This window comes from Herpailurus yagouaroundi, unplaced genomic scaffold, assembly GCF_014898765.1.
Source record: "Herpailurus yagouaroundi ecotype Mexico unplaced genomic scaffold, PumYag 185, whole genome shotgun sequence".
Classification (NCBI taxonomy): Eukaryota; Metazoa; Chordata; class Mammalia; order Carnivora; family Felidae; genus Herpailurus; species Herpailurus yagouaroundi.
The window spans coordinates 7,613,665-7,631,828 of NW_024412416.1; the positions used below are offsets into that span (position 1 = coordinate 7,613,665).

Consider the following 18,164-nt stretch of genomic DNA (forward strand, 5'->3'; position numbering starts at 1 on the left):
GACCTTATGTGAGACCGTGAAGCCCCAAAGAAATAACGTGACCGCTTCCTGATCGCACGCAGTTGTATTCACAGCAATGCCAGGGGTAAGAACCTGGATTGGAATTCAGGACCCTAGTGGCACCCATCTGTTGTTCTTACCTTCCATGACAAATCTGCTTCCCTGTTAGGACGGTTTGACTTTTTACAAGATCTTGATTTCCATTTTAATAATCCTAAGCCTTCCCTCGACTCTGCAAAGGAATTAAATTTAAATACGTAGCTTACATTTTATCTTGACATTTTCTTTAGAAGGCAGGAAAGAAAGAGGCAAACGGGGGCCAGATATTTAGTCTTCCCATCACGAGAGCAAGAGCCTCGCTTTCGCTGGAGCCCTTTGTCCGGATTCTCTCGGGAGAAGTGTAGGGCCAGAGGCTGCTTTGCAGGCCTCCAGGCTCTCTGGTTACCCCTGGAGACACCAGGAACACTCTGCATCCAGTATTCCAAATCTCTGTGGGAAAGGTACTAGTGTCAGCATTAAGTGATATGGCTTAAAGATAGTCTTGTCAGTCTAATTGATCTTGAGTCATTGCCTTTCCTGTCAGAGCTGTCTGTCTCCTTACCCATAATCCTCATCACTTTGATAGCCTGTCAGGAATATGGGACTTGGCCCAGCCTTGCCTTCATCCAATAACATTATGAAATTGATACTGACACTTCCATTGGCACTAATTTCTCTAAGAGATTGGAGCCAGAGGACAAGTGGTTTAGCTTCATGGCAGTTAAGCTTTCCAAGTAGATCAAGATGGCCTGAGATTGATTGACCTATACCCCGAGGAAAGGGGGTTGGGGGAGAAGGGAGGAGAGGGAGAAGAGGGAAGGGAAAATCATTGGCTACATCATCATCATCAAGTGGTATTTATTGACCGCCCAAGAAGGACACTGTCTTATATGGATATTTAGAAGATACATGCCAGCCCCTCCAAAGATTGCTTCATGGGGAATTTAGAAAATTATGGAAGCATGTTGGCTACACTGCCTACTTCTGGTATTGCCCCTTTGTGCCTAGAGTCCAAAACAGCAATTGATTCTACCCATGACTCTCTTTTCTCCACCCTCCACTTCCATACCCAGGAGGCCTAAGTTATTTTCTATTAGGGTGCCTGTCATTTTTCATCCAAAGCAATCCTGGGGCAACAGGCATAAACAAGAAGTACTCTAGGAAAGTGATGTTTGGTCACCCTCCTTTTAATAATTTCAAAAGAAGCATATGTAAACTGAACGAAGAGATACTTGGACAAGTTTTACTTCCTTACCTGAATCTCCTTTCGGTTAATGGATTCATGAGGAAACCAGGTTTTGAAGAGGGGGTTCCATGAAAATGAGAAGTTCTTATGAATTGGTAGGTTTAATAACGTTACCTGCTCTGGAAATCAGAATGAGAATAATACCTTAAAAGCGATTGCAGGAAGTCACAAAGTTGGAGAAGAATACGCATTTTTAGATTAGGTGCTTAAGTCTTAGGATTTTTTTCCTTTGTGCCAGTCTGGCTCATATGTCCATCTTTAGAAAAATAAACAACTCCCTCACTACTACTAGAATCTCCCTTATCTCCATCCACCTTACTACCTCTTTGTGGGGTATTTGGTTTGGGGGTTTAATATCCTCAGTGTATTATGCTTAAGTATATTATATATATAACCCATGGAGTAATTTCGTGAGAATTTACTCACCCCATGGAGAAGGGGTGAAACTGTAAAGAAATGCAGACCGTTACGTCTTCTTACACACCTGTCGGATGAGCAATAAACTGGTGTTACTGTGTGTGTGAGTTCACGTGTATTCTTGCTTAGGAGTGCGTCTGTGTGAGCACGCGTGGCATTTGCAGCACGTTTGTGACGGTCTGTTGGGGAGCGTGCCTGTGACATCATTGCCTTGCTGCCTGTGACTCCAGGGGCTTCTTAGAGACTTGCTAAGTGCTGGCCTGGCCAGGGGAGCCTCTGCCCCAGGATGGGGGCAGGTGTGCAAACAGGAACGGGTACTACAGTATATAAAGCGTGCCGTACAAGGGAAGAGATCACAGAGCCGGTACAATATTATTTGGATTGATTCTGGTATTGTATTTATGCTTTCACGTGCTGGAAATCAGTCGACCCTCTGCCCCCTTCTCTGTTCCTGCTGTAGCACTGTTCGAATGAAATGCTTGTGTCACCTTTACAGCTTGTCTGTGAACGGGGTGAGTGAGCCAAGGGATTAATAGGGGTTGCCGAGGCTCTTGCCCAACCGCTGCCCAGGTGTGTGGGGAGCAGAGGCAATGACCAAGGTTCAAGGTACCTTAGAGGTGAGGTGACAGCCACCAAGTAAGCAGAGATAATGTCTGTGTTTGCTGGGATGAAAGGTGATGGACCTCCAGGCTAGAGTGTTTGCTGGGTGGGGTCCTTCTGAGGCTGACTTCCTCTCTGTCTCCTGCCCTGGCTCAGTGTCTCTCCCTTGTGCTGTCATACTGCTCTGGGCACACCTGTAACGTAATCCTCGCCACATCCTCTCTTGGTTTATCGTATGTCCCACCTGTAGACCTGCCGGCCTCTTCATGACCGGGGATGTGTCTTCTCTCCCTCCCTAGTCTCTAGCTCACAGCCCAGCACGCGAGACAGTATTTGATGAGCGTGTGGGTGAGAAGGCCGATTTGAAAGGTGTGGCATGAACCAGGAACTAAAATATGAGGGTCTCTTTTTGAGGGTTTTGGAGTGGGCTTAGTGCTGCAGTTCCTGGGAAGTTGCCCTCGGAAGGTTAAATGCCTGTAGAGTGCATTCCTCGTTCACCCCAGCTAGTTTTCTCACCATCCCTTATGCCTGCCACTGCCTGGGGCTAAGGTGGGAGACCTGTGTTGGGGGTTGAATTGTGTCCTGCAGAAAGATAGGCTGATGTCTTGACACCTGATACTTGTGCAGTGACCTTATTTGGAAATAGTCTTTGCAGGTGTGATCATGATGTACATTTATTTTTTTAATTTTTTATTTTTTGGGGGGGAACAAAATGGCAGAATTTATTGGTGTTTACTGTACACACCTTCCAAAATACAAGGCTAGGTATACACAGGCAGGCATTGCAGCACTGTTTAAGAAGCAAAAATATTCTGAATATTCATCAAGGGGAAAGTGGGTAAATTACATTTATAGGTCATGATGTACATTTAGATGTGATACTGGAGTAGAGTGGCCCTTAATCCAAGTTGACTAATGGCCTCAATAAAAATGGAAGAGACAGACACACACACACACACATACACACGCACACGCACACACACACACATGCACACATCAAGGCCACGTGACCAGGGAGAGTGACGCATCCATACACCAAGGAATGCTCAGGGGCTGCTGACCCCCAACAGAAGCTCAGAACAGGCAAGGAAGCATTCTGCTTGGAATCTCAGAGGGAGCGTGGCCATGCTGACACTTGGATCTCGGACTTCTCACCTCCAGAACTGTCAGAGATTACATTTCCATTGTTTCAAGCCACTGAGCTTGTGGTATTTTGGTACGGCAGTGAAAGGAACCTAATATGCTTTGGGAGGCAGTGCCTACCGATATCTGGGACAGCTCTCAGACAGTGCATCATTTGAAGTTAGAGAGAGAGAGAGAGAGAGAGAGAGAGAGAGAGAGAGGAAGGAGCAGAGAGAGAGGGAGGGAGAGAATCCCAAGCAGGTATTTATTTATTTTGAGAGAGAGGGAGACAGTGTGGAATGAGCAGAGAGAGAGGGAGGGAGAGAGAATCCCAAGCAGGCTCTGCACTGTTAGCACAGAGCCCGATGTGGATTCAGACTCACGAGCAGTGAGATCTTGACCTGAGCCTAAATCACGAGTCGGATGCTCAACCAACTGAGCCACCAAAGCACCATCGCAATGTATGTTTTCTTTTTTTTTTTTTTAATTTTTTTTAACGTTTATTTATTTTTGAGACAGAGAGAGACAGAGCATGAATGGGGGAGGGTCAGGAGAGGGAGACACAGAATCTGAAACGGGCTCCAGGCTCTGAGCCGTCAGCACAGAGCCCGACGCGGGGCTCGAACTCACGGACCGCGAGATCGTGACCTGAGCCGAAGTCGGCCGCTTAACCGACTGAGCCACCCAGGCGCCCCCGCAATGTATGTTTTCTAATAGCCTGCTGTATTAAAGGCATTTTATTAGGGTCTCAGAAGAATTCAAAGATCTACAGGATAGGATTCTTGACCATTAGGGTTTTATGATCTAGAGACTTCAGGAGCTAAAGAGCTTGAATTTGGGATGAATGAGGAGATCAGTGTTGACCCCAGGACAGTCTGACCAGACAAGTTCAAATGTAGGGGTCAAATATAGATAGAATTTTCTCATAGTTTTTCAAGGACATTGGTGTTTCTCGTGAACAATATAACACAAGCTAATGGCATAACTTATTTCCAAAGGGAAATGTCATAGGACCACTCTGTGACTTATCTATGTTGGTACCCTTGCCATGGATGCCAGGTAGAGGGTTGCTGTTACAGGGCTCTGAGACCTGGACATACAGTCCTTTTGGAGACAACACTTGCCTTGACAGAGAGCTGGGCCTGGGTGATGTTCAACCAAGGTGGGCAGGGGCCAACCCCCGGTCGAGTGAGCAGTGGGTGAGAGACCACAGAAAGGCCAGGAAACCCACCCACAACAGCCCATCACCTCTACAAGGACAGGGCCTGTTGTGAGACAGTGCAGGGTGTGGGACCCTCAGCAGATGATGTTGAGGGCCTGCTGAACTCTGTGGATACCACCAGAGAACCCGGGTTTCTCACCTTGAGACTGCAGAGAAAACTGGGCATGTCTTGACGGGCCCTGTTGTCCCTTCCAAGGACGATCACAAGAATCTGCCTTCTGTGGGACAGTTTTTGCTGGACGTTGATGGGGCTGACTTTGGGCCTTGCACTTCCTTTCCTGAGGCACACTTTCCCTTTGTCTGGGTTTATCATGTGTGGTAGCCCTGTGGTTTAGAAGTCATTCCTTGTCACTTTGAAATCATAGGTAAGGGATTCAGAGCCAAACTCCTAAAATCCCCAAACAACTTCCACAGAGATCCATCTGGTGGGGAGTCCTCACAGCTCCCAGAAATGCCATTTTGGGTCTTACTCCCAGATGGAGAACCACCCTTTACTTTTCTAGAGGAAGTAAGTTTGATGTGAACTCAAAAGAGCACTGGACTAGGAGTCAGAAGAGCTGGAGTCAGAGTTCTCCCCTGACTCTGTGGTTGGTCGGTTTAACAGCTCTGTGTCTCCATTTCTTCATCTGTGAAATAGGGGGTGTTGAGTATCTCAGGGAGTTGCTGTGGTGATTAAGTGAGTTCATGGAGAGGAAATCGCCTTGTGAGTGATAATGAGTCATACAGAAATGAGGGGCTTTCATTGATATTAGATTATGGGTTTTAATGCACAAAATCATGGGACCCTCCTGTCTTTTTTTTGTTGTTGAGGTACAATTGACACATAACACTGTATTAATTTCTGGTGTGGAGCGTAATGATTGGATATTTGTATACACTGTGAAATGATCACCACAGTAAGCCTAGTTAACATCTGTCATGGGTCCCCCATTCTAAAGGTTCTGTGATCTCATTCCTCTCCCTATTTGAGGCATCTAGGAGGCCTTGTATCTTCCCAGTGAACATTTTCTAATAAGGAGAGAAATATCTTTTTAGTCTGTCATAAGGTAATGGGCTCTTTGTCAAGCCCAGGGGGGAGCTGGGTACGAACACAGGATTCCCAAGGCTTGGGGTTGAGTTTACAAGCTCAGAATGGCCTGGAAGAATCGTTAGACTTCCATCCATAAATTTGACCTCATTTCAGTGTCTGAGATTTAGGGGTCTTGTTGTTCTGAAGTGTTTTCATTGTGGACCTCACCAATTTGAGGCCATATCAGTTACGCACCGTGAGGATATAGGGGAGTGATGAACAGTTGGGGCTCTGGAGTCTTACTGGTCCATTTAGAATCACGATGCTGTCACTCACTAGCTGTGTGTCTTGGGCAGACCCCTTGACTGCTTGGACTCTGCTTGCAGGACCCACCTTATGCAGCCACCGTGAGCACTGAATGAGATCATATAACACGAAGCCCAGGACAGTGCCTGGTGGTCAGTCAGTGCTCATCAAGCATTAGCTATTCTGGGGAAAGAAGCCCGGTGTTCTGCAGGTGACAAGATGCTGTGGCATTTCTCCACATGTACTCAGAAGCATTATGAGGAGGGTTTCCTTCAGGCATACCCTGGGTGAGCTGTTGCCTGCAAAGGAGTGTGTGAGGCCCGTGCAGCTGTTGAGAGGCCCTCCGGGAAGCCCCCCATCAGCCAGCACCTGCAGGGCCTCTGTCTCTCCTGACCTTTCATCCACAGGGCAACCCTTGGGGTTTTAGGTACTGCATTTCCCACTCGTGAACGAGGTAAACTCAGAGGCATATGGGCTTTAGCTCATACAAATTTGGCCTGTCACTCTCTTGGTCATGGTGTCGAACTAAGATGTTGCAGATTACGCAAAATAGTTCCCTTAGTGGAAAAAGTGATGTGAGTGTGGGAAGGGTGTGGAGACATCAGTGATCCCACATGCCAGCACCTGGTACAACACGCTCACAACGTACGATGTCTCCTTCCATTCGCCAAAAGTCCCCACGAGGCTGGGGGAAGAGCTCCGCATAATTCTTTGGGGGGAGGTGAATGCCCCTATTTTGGGGTACACTGGCTAGTCCAAGTACAGTGGCTAAAGATGAATTGAGGAATGCTGAGACTTGAGCTGTAAGCTTTTTGTGGGGCCTTGGACCGAAGCACCAGCATTTTGTATTCCAGTTGTCTTACATATGCAACTGGGAGGTAATTATTCGCTTCCTGTTTATGCCTGGAATGTTCTGAAATGCTGTCTGTATAGTCTTTGGAGAAAGCTGATGATGTTTGCCGTCCCTCTAGGCTGCATATTTCCTTGTTCTCGGGTCCCTTGCTGCCTGCCATTCTTCTGCCTGGATCTCCGACACAGGAGTTGTTCCTTCTAACCACAACGTGGTGCGCAGGTTCCGGGTCTAAAGTCCTCTGGAAATGTCATAAGCTCCACTCCTAAATGAAGCCAGATTTCTTACAGATGGCTTCTCGATGGAATAAAGATTGGGAATGGGAGGGAGATTGTGCTTGATCCATGATCACTTGTCCCAGTGTCAGAAAAACAATCCTAGAGGGTCAGGCAGCATGGTGCCACAAAGTGAGCCCAAACTGTGAAGTCAGGTAGATGTGGGTTTGTCTACCATTTATTAACTCTGTGACCTTGGACAAGGTCAAGCTCCTTGAGCTTCAGGTTCCTCAGTGGCATCCCTTGGATGACAGGATCTACCCCCAGGGTTGTGATGATTAACTGAGGTGAGGGAAGCCACTGTTCTTAGTTTCGGTCCTGCCTTCTCTTTCCTTAAATGTGTGCCCTTGGGCTGTTTGATCAGAGGCATCATTTTCAATCACCGATGAGAACCCCCAAGCTAGGGAAGCTAGGAGGCATGAACAGTACCTTTGGTTCCTACAAGAGGCTGGGAGGGAATTCAAGCCAGAGAATGGAGCTTATCTTTTGGGAAATGATTCAGGAAGGGGCACCAAGAAGTGAGGAGGGCATGGCTTTTTGGGCAGCCTAGAGGGCCTGTGAGTCCCTGAGGTCATGGGGGCTACGTCTGTCTGGAAGCTGGAGGAGACAGAGAGGGGAGGGAACACAGGAGCTGGCCCAGGAACAGACATTTGGTGACTTGTCTCCAGGTACGCTCTTGGGCACAGCCCGTGTTCACTTGGCCTCTGTCCCACATCTGCCAATAAAAATTAAAGAAATTGATTTTCTTTTGTTTGCCTCTGAGGACTAGGCTCTTTTTTATGAGACAGTAAATGGAATCCCTCTCTGAGCATGGCTGGGTTTTTAATTGTGTTTGTTGTGCTCTCACTTTATTCCATTTTATGAGTTCCTGCTCCCAGATTTGTTGATGCGAAGCTCTCACTCACCAGGGACACATCAATATTTGATTTTTATCAGTAGGAAAAGGTTGAGGTTTTTAAAAAATCATTTTCTTAATTCAAAGGTTGGCTTGTTTGCTTCATTCTGACACATTGAAAACATGAGACCCATTCAGGGTTGTTTTCTTTTACTTCCCAAGTCAGATATGTGGTGGGGGAGTCTCTTCCAACAGTGGAGGTCATGGTCTGCCTCCATGTGGAACCAGATTAGATTAGATTAGATTAGATTAGAGCTCAATTTTGGGACAGAGAGCTAGGAGGAGACATTTTAAAAGGAATTACATCATTGAGGATGAAAGGAGCATCCTTTGCATGGGATACTTTTGTAAAGATTTGTTGAAGATGTTGTGAAGGAAAACATTCAAGTAACATTGTTAAATGTGGGGATGGTTTCATTTCTGTATTAGCATGAACTAGGTTATGCTGTGGTAACAAACAGCACCCCTGTCAATCTCAATGGTCTTGTGCGACAAAGCCGTATTTCTTACTTATGCCACACATGCGCCTGGTGTTGGCTGGAGCCTTCTGCTCTGTGTCTGCCTCACCCAGGGGCAGGAGTGGCCCGAGGCTCTGCCTCATACTTCCACACTTGCCAAGGCAGGAAAAAGAGAAGGTGGCAGGTCACACACTGGATCTTAAAGCCTCCATGGGGAAGTGATGCATGTCACTTCTGCTCAATTTTCATTAGCCAAAGAAAGCGATGGGGCAGCACCTAACTTGAAGGGGTACAGAAAACTGCCCTCCTGCCAGCACCTAGAAATACTTGGTGAACAGCTCTCATAACAATCACTGTTGTAAGAGGGTTTTCTGAATTGGTGAGATTGCCTCCACCTTGGAAGTAAGTACAAAGATAAATGAAGGAATGTAGAAATGGATCCTGGGCCTAGGATTTTATAGTTCAGCCATAAATTTGGCCTTGACTGCCCAGAGTTATTTTATATGAGTTTGTACTGCCTTGAAGATACTTGGTGATCTATTTTTCGATTCCTTGGTTCAGATGTCCCAGCTTCTTTATATGGCCTCATGTATTTATACCAAGGTCTGCTTGCAAAAAATATTTCATGTCAGCAATACTATTGAGAACATGGGTAGTTGGGTGGGAAGAGGAAGAACTTTGGAGATGAACAAGCATAGATTCAGATACAGGCTCCATCATTTCCTACGCAGGCAATTTTTGGAAAGTGAATTATTAAGCTTACTTGGGGATCCGTGTTCTAGTTGGTCAGATGGGAGTAACAGTATATTTTGAGGGTCAGATGAAAAGAGAATAATTGTCACAATTACATCCTTGGGACTCTGAGTCATTCCTTTGGAAATTGGAGGTGAACCACTTCTGCATATTGGCTGAGCAAATGCCATTGTGTTGAATTGGTGGCTGGCTTTTCTTGGGGACAGTCTTCTGAGAATTGTTAATGCTTTGAAAGTTAGGGAGTTGGTGGAACAGAAAGATTTTAGTGACAAAGGCAGGACATTGGTGAAGTGATTCCAAAGAAGTCTTCCCCCTGATGAAAGGGGAAGTGAGCATTTATGTGTTAACACATTACCAGGGACACTGTTGCTTTTCCCTGGCTCATTTTGTGCATCGTCCCCCCATATCCTTTATCACTAAGGACCCTGACTCCTCAGAGCTTCTGCAGGATGCCTTTTCCCTGCAGACCTCATGGCAACTTGGCACCCCCCAGTTCCTCTGCGATGGGGCCTCCACTCACCTGTGTCAGAGTTCACTGTACCACAGTGAAATTCCGTCTCATGTTTTCATCAGAGACCTTTGCTTTCTGGGGGAACCCAACCCCACATTGGAATCAACCACTTAATGAAAATCTGAGCTACTCCATTTTGGCCCCCTTATTTTTTCCCATTGAAGGAGCGGAAAATGAAAGAGAAAGACTCTGTAAGGACAGCTCGGACCATCCTGCTGGGCACGACACCTGCCTGGGCCATCAAGCTTTCTCTAATTATCCAGTGGTTCTATTATGGCATGGTTGGAAGCACAAAACCCACTATAGATCTAAAAGAAAAAGAAAGGAGGCACTAGTTTGGGGAAAAAATTATGTGATGGGAATGTCTGAGCAGACCTGTATTCCCTCCTGGCTCTCTCTCAAAAGCTGGAACTTTTGAGACAGCCTGCAAGCCTGTCTCTCTTCCTTTTTGTTAGTGCGGCATAACAAAATAATTGTGTACTGCATTAGGATTAGTGCAGCAGAGAGGCCTGTCACAGGTACTAGACAGGTGTGTGTGTGTGTGTGTGTGTGTGTGTGTGTGTGTGTGTGTGTGTGTTGGGAGACTTTGGAAGACAGCAAGCTTAACTCCTCCTCCTGACCTGCCATAGTCTTTGGTGGCTTCAGGAAAACAGGGGGCTCCTTGGACAGATGAGATTCCCCCCCCCATTACTCGCTCTCCTTTATGTCTGCATACATTGTTCTCTGTGGTTATTAAGGGGAGAAGAAATGCTTTTTCCGCCCAGGGGCCCCAGGGGACAGTCTTCTGTCCCAGGGGCCCAGGGGACAGGCCCAGGGTCTGTGGGTTTTCCCCTGAGGCAAGTGATGTGAGAAGTGACCAGAGCTGGTGAGAGAAATCAGTTCCTAGAATGAATGCAGGTGCCCCGTCAGTGGATCTCAACCTGGGGCAGTTCTGTCATCCTGCGGGGTGTCGGGAAATATATTGTGTGTTGGGTGGGGAGACTGGCTTTCTTAACATTTATTTTTTTAAACACTTTTTTTTTAGTGTTTTCATTTATTTTTGAGAGAGACAGTGTGTGAACAGAGAAGGGACAGAGAGAAAGAGAGAGAGAGAGAGAGAGAGAGAGAGAGAGAGAAAGAGAAACAGAATCTGAAAGAGGCTCCAGGCTCTGGACTGTCAGCATAGAGCCCACTGTGGGGCTTGAACTCGGGAACTGCGAGATCATGACCTGAGCCAAAGTTGGGTGCTCAACCGACAGCCACCCAGGTGCCCCTAATTTTCCATTAGAGCAGTTTTAGGTTCATAGCAAGATTGGGTGGGAGGTACAGAGAGTTCCTGTGTCCCTCCCCTCCCTTTCCCCACCATGCATAGCCTCCCTCACTCCCAGTGCCCGGGTACATTTGTTACCACTGATCAATCTGATACTGGCTTTTTTTTTTTTTTAATTTTTTTTTTTCAACGTTTATTTATTTTTTGGGACAGAGAGAGACAGAGCATGAACGGGGGAAGGGCAGAGAGAGAGGGAGACACAGAATCAGAAACAGGCTCCAGGCTCTGAGCCATCAGCCCAGAGCCTGACGCGGGGCTCGAACTCACAGACCGCGAGATTGTGACCTGGCTGAAGTCGGACGCTTAACCGACTGCGCCACCCAGGCGCCCCTGATACTGGCTTTTAATGCCCAGGTCCACAGAGGCCACATGTCCGGCCGTATCCAGGGCAGCCCTGTCCCAAAGAAAGGACTTGCCTCACTCAGCACCGGCTGCAGCCGTGCTGGGCACTGTGCTGGACGCTGGTGCAGGTGGGCAGGAGCAAGCTACAGGGGTGTCCTCTTATGTTCTTTGAAGTGATGGGTCTCTGCACTCTTTATTGGCTTTTATTTTAAGGACTGTGGTTTATGGAGGAGCAGAGGTGAGTAAGAGGGCCTCAGGGACCGGACAGCGGTCTGACGGCACAGTGCTCTTTTTGATGTGGATGTAGCGGAATACAAGCGTTCAGCAGCTCTGGGACCCGGAGCTCGTGATGAATTACCCATAATCTATCTTCGTGAGTCTAATGAGGTGATTCACTCTTGTCCCCATTCTCAAGGATCAAGAGGAACCTCTTTAAAAAGGGTCTCAGGGATCTGCAATTGAAGGCAAATGGTCACGAGGAGGATAATGTACCAGAATGACCAAGCGTCCCTTTGAACAAACAATTTCGCCCACAGTCTGCACTTTCGAGGAGGCAGTGCCGCGTAATGGTCATGCGCACAGGCTCTGGGCAGACTGGTGGTTTGTATCCCAGCATCACCTTGGGCAAGGCACGGCTCTATGCCTCAGTGCTCCATCTGTAAAATGGGGAAAATGGTGGTACTGACTTCACAGAAGCATTATAAAGTTAAAGGAGTTGCATTTACAGAGCCTGATGCGTAGAATGCACACAATAATAATAATAATAAATAATAATAATAATAATAATAATAAATAATAATAAAATTATTATGGCAATTACGGTATCTCTAATTTACTCCTCAACCCGCTGTAATTGAATGTTTTCTTCCTGTCACTCCTCTGTGGGAACTGCTGTCATTAAGGCCACCTTCGTGTTGTCATGTACGGTGGCCTATATTCGTTCTTCACCCTACTTGGCCTTAGTATGTGATGCTCTTGAACTTGCAGGGATTCTCCTCCTTTAACTTCTAAGACAGTGTCCTTTACTGATTCTCTTCTGCTTTTCTGGCTGTTTCTTCTCATGTTCCTTTCCCTGCTCCCCCTCCTCTGCCTGCATTTTAAGGATTAGGGCTTCAACGTTTGCTTTATTCTTAGATTTCTGTGAAGTCTTCCTGGGTGACCCCATCCCTTCCCGTGGCTTAGGAGCCTGTAGCAGGACCCTTCTCCTCCCCATGGCCCTTACCTATCCCTCTGAGATCCTAGAATAACGTTGAGAAAGTAGAGACCGTTTTAGATTACAGGCTTTGGAACGTTTTGTTGACCACTCGCTGTCCATTGACTCTGTGAGACACAGATTCAAAGAAACAGTAAAAGGCTCACGTCCCAATGTACTGTCTTCTCCAGACTCCTCCTGATGTGGTGTCCTGCCTCCGTGTCACTATAACAACGCACATCCCATGATGCTGAGAACAGAAGGGGGTGAGGTGGGGGTGGGGGGGCTTCTGTTATTTGGTCTTTTTGGAACTGTATCTTCTATTCCTTCTTTTCCCATTTGTACCTTTGTCTTGCCAAAGTGTCCCCTCCTGCTGCTTCCCAGGATAGGGGGAGGCGAATGTCTACACACCTGCAAATACCTTTCTTTTGCTTTCTACAATGAGTGAACAAACTTCTAGGGGTAGAGTTTTGGCTGAAAACTTGTCCGTCAAAGTTTTGAAGGAATTGCACAGGGAAGCCACAGTGGGTTGTAATGGAGAATTGCATTGTCTTTCTGATTTCTGTTCCTTTCGAAATGGGACCCTTCCCTCCCTCCTACAAGCTCTTAGCGTCTTCTCTCAAGATGCTGGCATTTCATAACTTTGTGCCTTGATGCATCTGTGTGTGTGGGGGGGGTGCGTGTGCTTACACCATATGCACACAGGCGTGTATTAATTGTGCTGGAAACTGAGTAGACAGATCATTTGGAGAAATTTTTCCCTAATTTTTTTAATCCTTTCTTTAATCTTTTTATTCTCTCTCCTTCCCTCTCCCTACCCTACCTTTCTCTTAATTAGATATCGAGTCTCTGGATGGAGTCTTTAATTTTATCTTTTCCTTTCTATTTACCTCCTCTTTCTTTTTTGTTTGAGTTTCTGGAAAATTTCCTTGGCTTTCTCTTCCGCTGTTCTTTGACTTTCGAATTCTAATGGTCGTAATTCTCAGGGACTTTTTCTTAGCCTTAAACTGTTCACGTTTTAAATATCCTCTTGTTTTATGGGTGTGATATCTTCATTGGTCTCTCTGAGGACATTAGTGATTTAGAAAAGAAGTCTTCTGCTCCCTGCATTGCCTCCGTTTCCTGTCGGTCCCTGACTGTCTGTCTGTCTTGCACTCTCTCTTTCATGCCGCAGCTTTGCCTAAGTGTCTGGTGATCCTGGGCTATTTTCTCATATTTAGGAATCAAGGATTAGAAAGCACTTACTCACACAGATGGGCCTTGTCAACTATTAGCCTTCACTGTGGCATGATCACAAAGTAAGCATGGCTTCGTTGGGAGACCGCCACATGTAAACAGCTAGGTGTTTTTTGTTTTGTTTTGTTTTTTGTTTGTTTGTTTTGAGGCATTTGGTTTCTGCAGAGAAGCATCCCCTGAATCTCCTACAGAGGAGACTAGGAGTAGGGTAGATGGCAGGCACGGTCCTTCTTGGTTTCTGTCTTCTAGGAGCAAGAGGAAGGGGGCCAGTCCTTCCCCGGAGCCCTTCCAGTTAATTTTCTCCAGGAAGAAACCACTAGACTGGGAGCGAGGTGATGGCCTGGGTACCTTGTTCCAGCCCTGAGCCTTACCCCCCAGCCTTCTGGGCGACCCTGTCCCTTCAAGTACTAGGCCACCCCGCAGAGCTGACCTTCCGTAAATATTCCCCCTGCAGTCCCTGTAAGCGAGCTTTCCTCATTTTACATTGCATCTTCCAAAACACTGAAATATCTTATTTCTTCTCATCTCCCCTCTTCTTGCTCTTTGTGTACAAATATTTCTTTAATTTTTCTTTCTTTCTTTCTTTCTTTCTTTCTTTCTTTCTTTCTTTCTTTCTTTCTTTCTTTCTTTCTTTCATGTTTTAGAGGCATTTGGGGCGGGAGGAGTGGTAAAAACCCGTGCTATGCTTTCACTGATGAATTGGAATCACGATGAAGTTTTTCAAAGTTTACAAGGTGTTTTCAGGCACTGGCCTCTCTGGTTGCAGGGCAAGTGATTATCGCCACTCATTGCTGCTTTTTCACACGGTCTCCAAACACCATCAGGCATTTGTCATGGATTGGAATAAGCCTGTCTGTGCCGACGGAGTAGAATTCAGGGTCCCCAGCTTGCATTTACTAGTCTCCCTTTTAGTTCTGCCTCATTGGTGCTTCCCCTCTCTATTTGATGGGAAATATTCTCCCCATAAACTTCAGTAGATGTAATGGATTTCTGCCGTGGAAATATTGTTCAAGTCGCAAAACCAAATCACAGCAGGCACTTTGTCTTGGGACCACGTGTCTTGCAAAGCAGCCATTTCAAACACTAGTTGTATGAAGCCACAGTCACAGCTAATGCACTTTACCCGGGTTCTGTTTGTATGTATGGGAGAACCTCACCACCAGACAGAACCATTGCTCTGCCAAGATGGCGGCAATAATTATCTCTGTAAATAACCCGACTTACTGGGTTTCTTCTTTGGGTTAGAAAATTGTGGAGTCGGGGTTGGTGAAGACACGAATGATGTTCCTTGAAGCCACTGGGGCAGGGTGGATCCTTCAAGAGTGGGATACTGACCCAGTTGCCTGAAGGCTATCAGTGACGCAGACAAATTACTGTCACTTTGAAAGCTGGCTCCCTCTGGGCTCATACTCGGCTTATTTCCCCGTGGACCGAGAGAGGTAGAGGTGATAGAGTCCAGCGAAAGCTACATACGTTCCTGTAGGATTCCAAGGGCCACTCTGGAAAGGCTCTCAGCCTCCAAGACTCTAAGTAGAGGCTCCAGATCCTGGCCATGCCAGGGACTCACACAGAAGCTCTTTAAATCTTGATGCCCAGGTCTGTCCCCTGACCAACTGAATCAAAATCTGGAGGTGGGACCCAGCATCAATAGTTTTTAAAGCTCCTGGGGCACCTGGGTGGCTCAGTCAGTTAAGTGTCCGACTTCGGCTCAGGTCATGATCTTGTGGTTCATGAGTTCGAGCCCTGCATCGGGCTCTGTGCTGACAGCTTAGAGCCTGGAGCCTGCTTCAGATTCTGTATCCCTCTCTCTCTGCCTCTGCCCTTCTCACAGTCTGTCTCTTTCTCAAAAATAAATAACAAAACATGAAAAAAAATTAAAAAATAGTTTTTAAAGCTCCTGAAGGGAGGAGGGGCAGGGTGCAAGTTCCTGCTGTGTAAAAAAAAAAAAAATTTTTTTTCAGCCCGTTGTTCCTACATAAGCCAAGAACTCATGTAAAATTTGCATTATTTTGAACTAATTTGGATTTGGGGGAAGTACAAATAATTCATGTCCTAGTCATTTTGATACACTCTTATTTTGCAGCTGTTTCCATGGTGTGTGATAGCGTGGATGTTTCTCTCAAGAAAGAGAATGCAGAGGTGGTTCTTTGAATGCAGACTCCAGAGCATTCGGGGAATACTCTTGCAGTGGATTTTACTCTTAAGGAAATGTGGTGGCCAAAATCATGAAAGGGTCTGTGGGCAGGGCCAGGCACTGGCCAGACATGACCTCATCAGAGTCCTGTGTCTCTCCTGGTGTGTGCAGGCCCCGTGGCTGTCATCAGCGGCGAGGAGGACTCAGCCAGCCCGCTGCACCACATCAACCATGGCATCACCACACCCTCGTCGTTGGACGCTGGGCCAGACACGGTGGTCATCGGCATGACCCGGATCCCAGTCATTGAGAACCCCCAGTACTTCCGTCAGGGACACAACTGCCACAAGCCAGACACGTGTGAGTACTGGAGTAGAATGTTGTCCCTTCTGGGGAGGGCAGGGGAGGGGCCATGGCAACAGACCACCTAGCTGGGGTTCTGGAACCTTCTGAGGTGACCTGCCACCTGCTAACCTCCCACTCTCTAAGAGACCCTCCCTGTTTGTCTCAAAACTTGAAAAAAATAGCCTCATCAAGGGGTCTCCGTTGGGGCACAGGGGGCTCAGGATGAGAAGTAGCTCAGAGGCAGGAGCCCCAGCCCCACATGGAGAGGTGCTCCCAGTAAGGCAGGGGGTACAGACCAGGCTGGTCTTCTCTACAGACCTGGCCTATGCATTTAGGAAGTGTAACCTGACTCTGTCCAGACAACAGCCCCTGAGGTTATCAGACTCTCCACCCCAGCCTCCTCCATGAAAGGGCAAGGGAATGAAGGGTGGTGGGCACATTTTGAATGGAAACATCTCTCTAGCTGCCCCTCCAGTGCCCCGAAGTGCGCACTTTCTGAGCATCTGATCCTGGTCCCAGCACTTGGACACCTCACCTCCCTCTGCAGATGTCTCATTCCGATCAGAGGACTCAGGGCACCTGTTTCCTCCCCGTTTCTTACTTGCTGTTGGTTCCAGCCCCTCTCTTTGTGTTCCTGCTGAGTTCTGCTAGGGCCTCTCCCAGCTCCCAGGGCCTCTCCCAGCTTCCGGAGCCTCCGTGGCTTGGACCTTCCAGCCAGCAGTTCTTCCCTTCCCTGTGTCCCAGGGTCAGTGTAGGGCTGGCAACCCCAGCGCATAGCCTCCCCTGCTCCTGCCCTCAAGAAATGGTCGGCCAGTTCAGGAGAGACAGCAGAGGCCCCTGGAGATTGCCTGAGAGCTGGAAGGGATGGAAAGACTGGGTTATGGGAAGGCCTCATCTTCCGACAGGAGAACTGAGATATGGGGAGGCTGCGAGTTCCCTTCCCCGTCCCCAGGCTTGTGCCGTAGGTTCTCTTCTTCTGTCCGCGGGGCTCAGGGTTTGGCCACAGAAGAGGCACCTCGAGTCTTGCTCTTCCAAGAGCTGTACTCGGGCCACACTGTAGCTCACGGAACTCTTGCTGCTCCCGCTGGTCCGTCCTACGGCAGAGTGGGCATTCAGCTGTCTCACTGACCTTTGCTTCTGTTTTTCTGGTTCCAATTTTTAGAGAGAGGATTACCACAGTGGGAGGTTCTGGGCTCGAGTCAGAATGAGATCATCATGTGCCTTCCAACCTTGGGTGTCCTCCAGAATTGGTCTCTGTGTTTATTGGACGCCCACCCCCGTCAGTGTCAGAGGAAGGATATCTGGGTTCCGGACCAGGGCAAGGGAAGAAAAATACCTGGGTGTCAGATAAATAGTGGGGGAACACAGTGCTAAGAATGGTTCTGCTCTGGCTAAAGGTCTTGCCTCCAGTCAGGTTCATCTTGGACTGGCCTGAGTGTGGCTGGAAGGAAAGGTTTTCTGGGGTGGTAGCATGGAGTCCAAGCCAGGTCTAGAGTTGACGCTGCTGAGCTTTTCAGAGCCATGTTAGCATTTGAACAGAACTTAGGCCTTGCTGTATTGAATACACAATTGATTCTCGTTACTTACAGTAGTTATGTTCCAACAGAGTCACCGTGAACACTGAATTAGTGGCTGCTGAGCCCTTGCTCCTAGGAGACATCCAGGGTTAGGTTCCTGTGAGCATCTGGTCACAGCGTTTTTATCAACTAATCAATACATAACCTGTTTTATGTGTGCTTCTGTCTAAACACGCCTATTTAATAGATATCCCTGGTTCATTAACATTGAACTTAGAGTCAGCAGCACTATGACTCATGCCTGAAGGACGCTTTTCTAGCACCCGGATCTTACCTAACACACCTGTTGTTTCCATAAGGCACACACACCACAGCCTTCTTGCTCA

The 18,164-nt window shown here is 47.4% G+C and overlaps 1 protein-coding gene across 6 annotated transcripts in view; it reads left to right on the plus strand.

Moving 5' to 3' along the window:
* Positions 1-18,164, plus strand: part of NTRK3 (neurotrophic receptor tyrosine kinase 3) — a 398,556-nt gene that overhangs the window by 214,640 nt on the left and 165,752 nt on the right. For all 6 annotated transcript variants that reach the window (XR_005796183.1, XM_040493712.1, XM_040493713.1 and 3 more), the window contains exon 12: positions 16,088-16,276. Coding sequence is in view for 5 of the 6 variants with exons in the window: in XM_040493712.1 (XP_040349646.1) it covers positions 16,088-16,276 (189 nt within the window). In the remaining variant the exon portion in view is untranslated. The remainder of the gene's footprint in view (positions 1-16,087; positions 16,277-18,164) is intronic.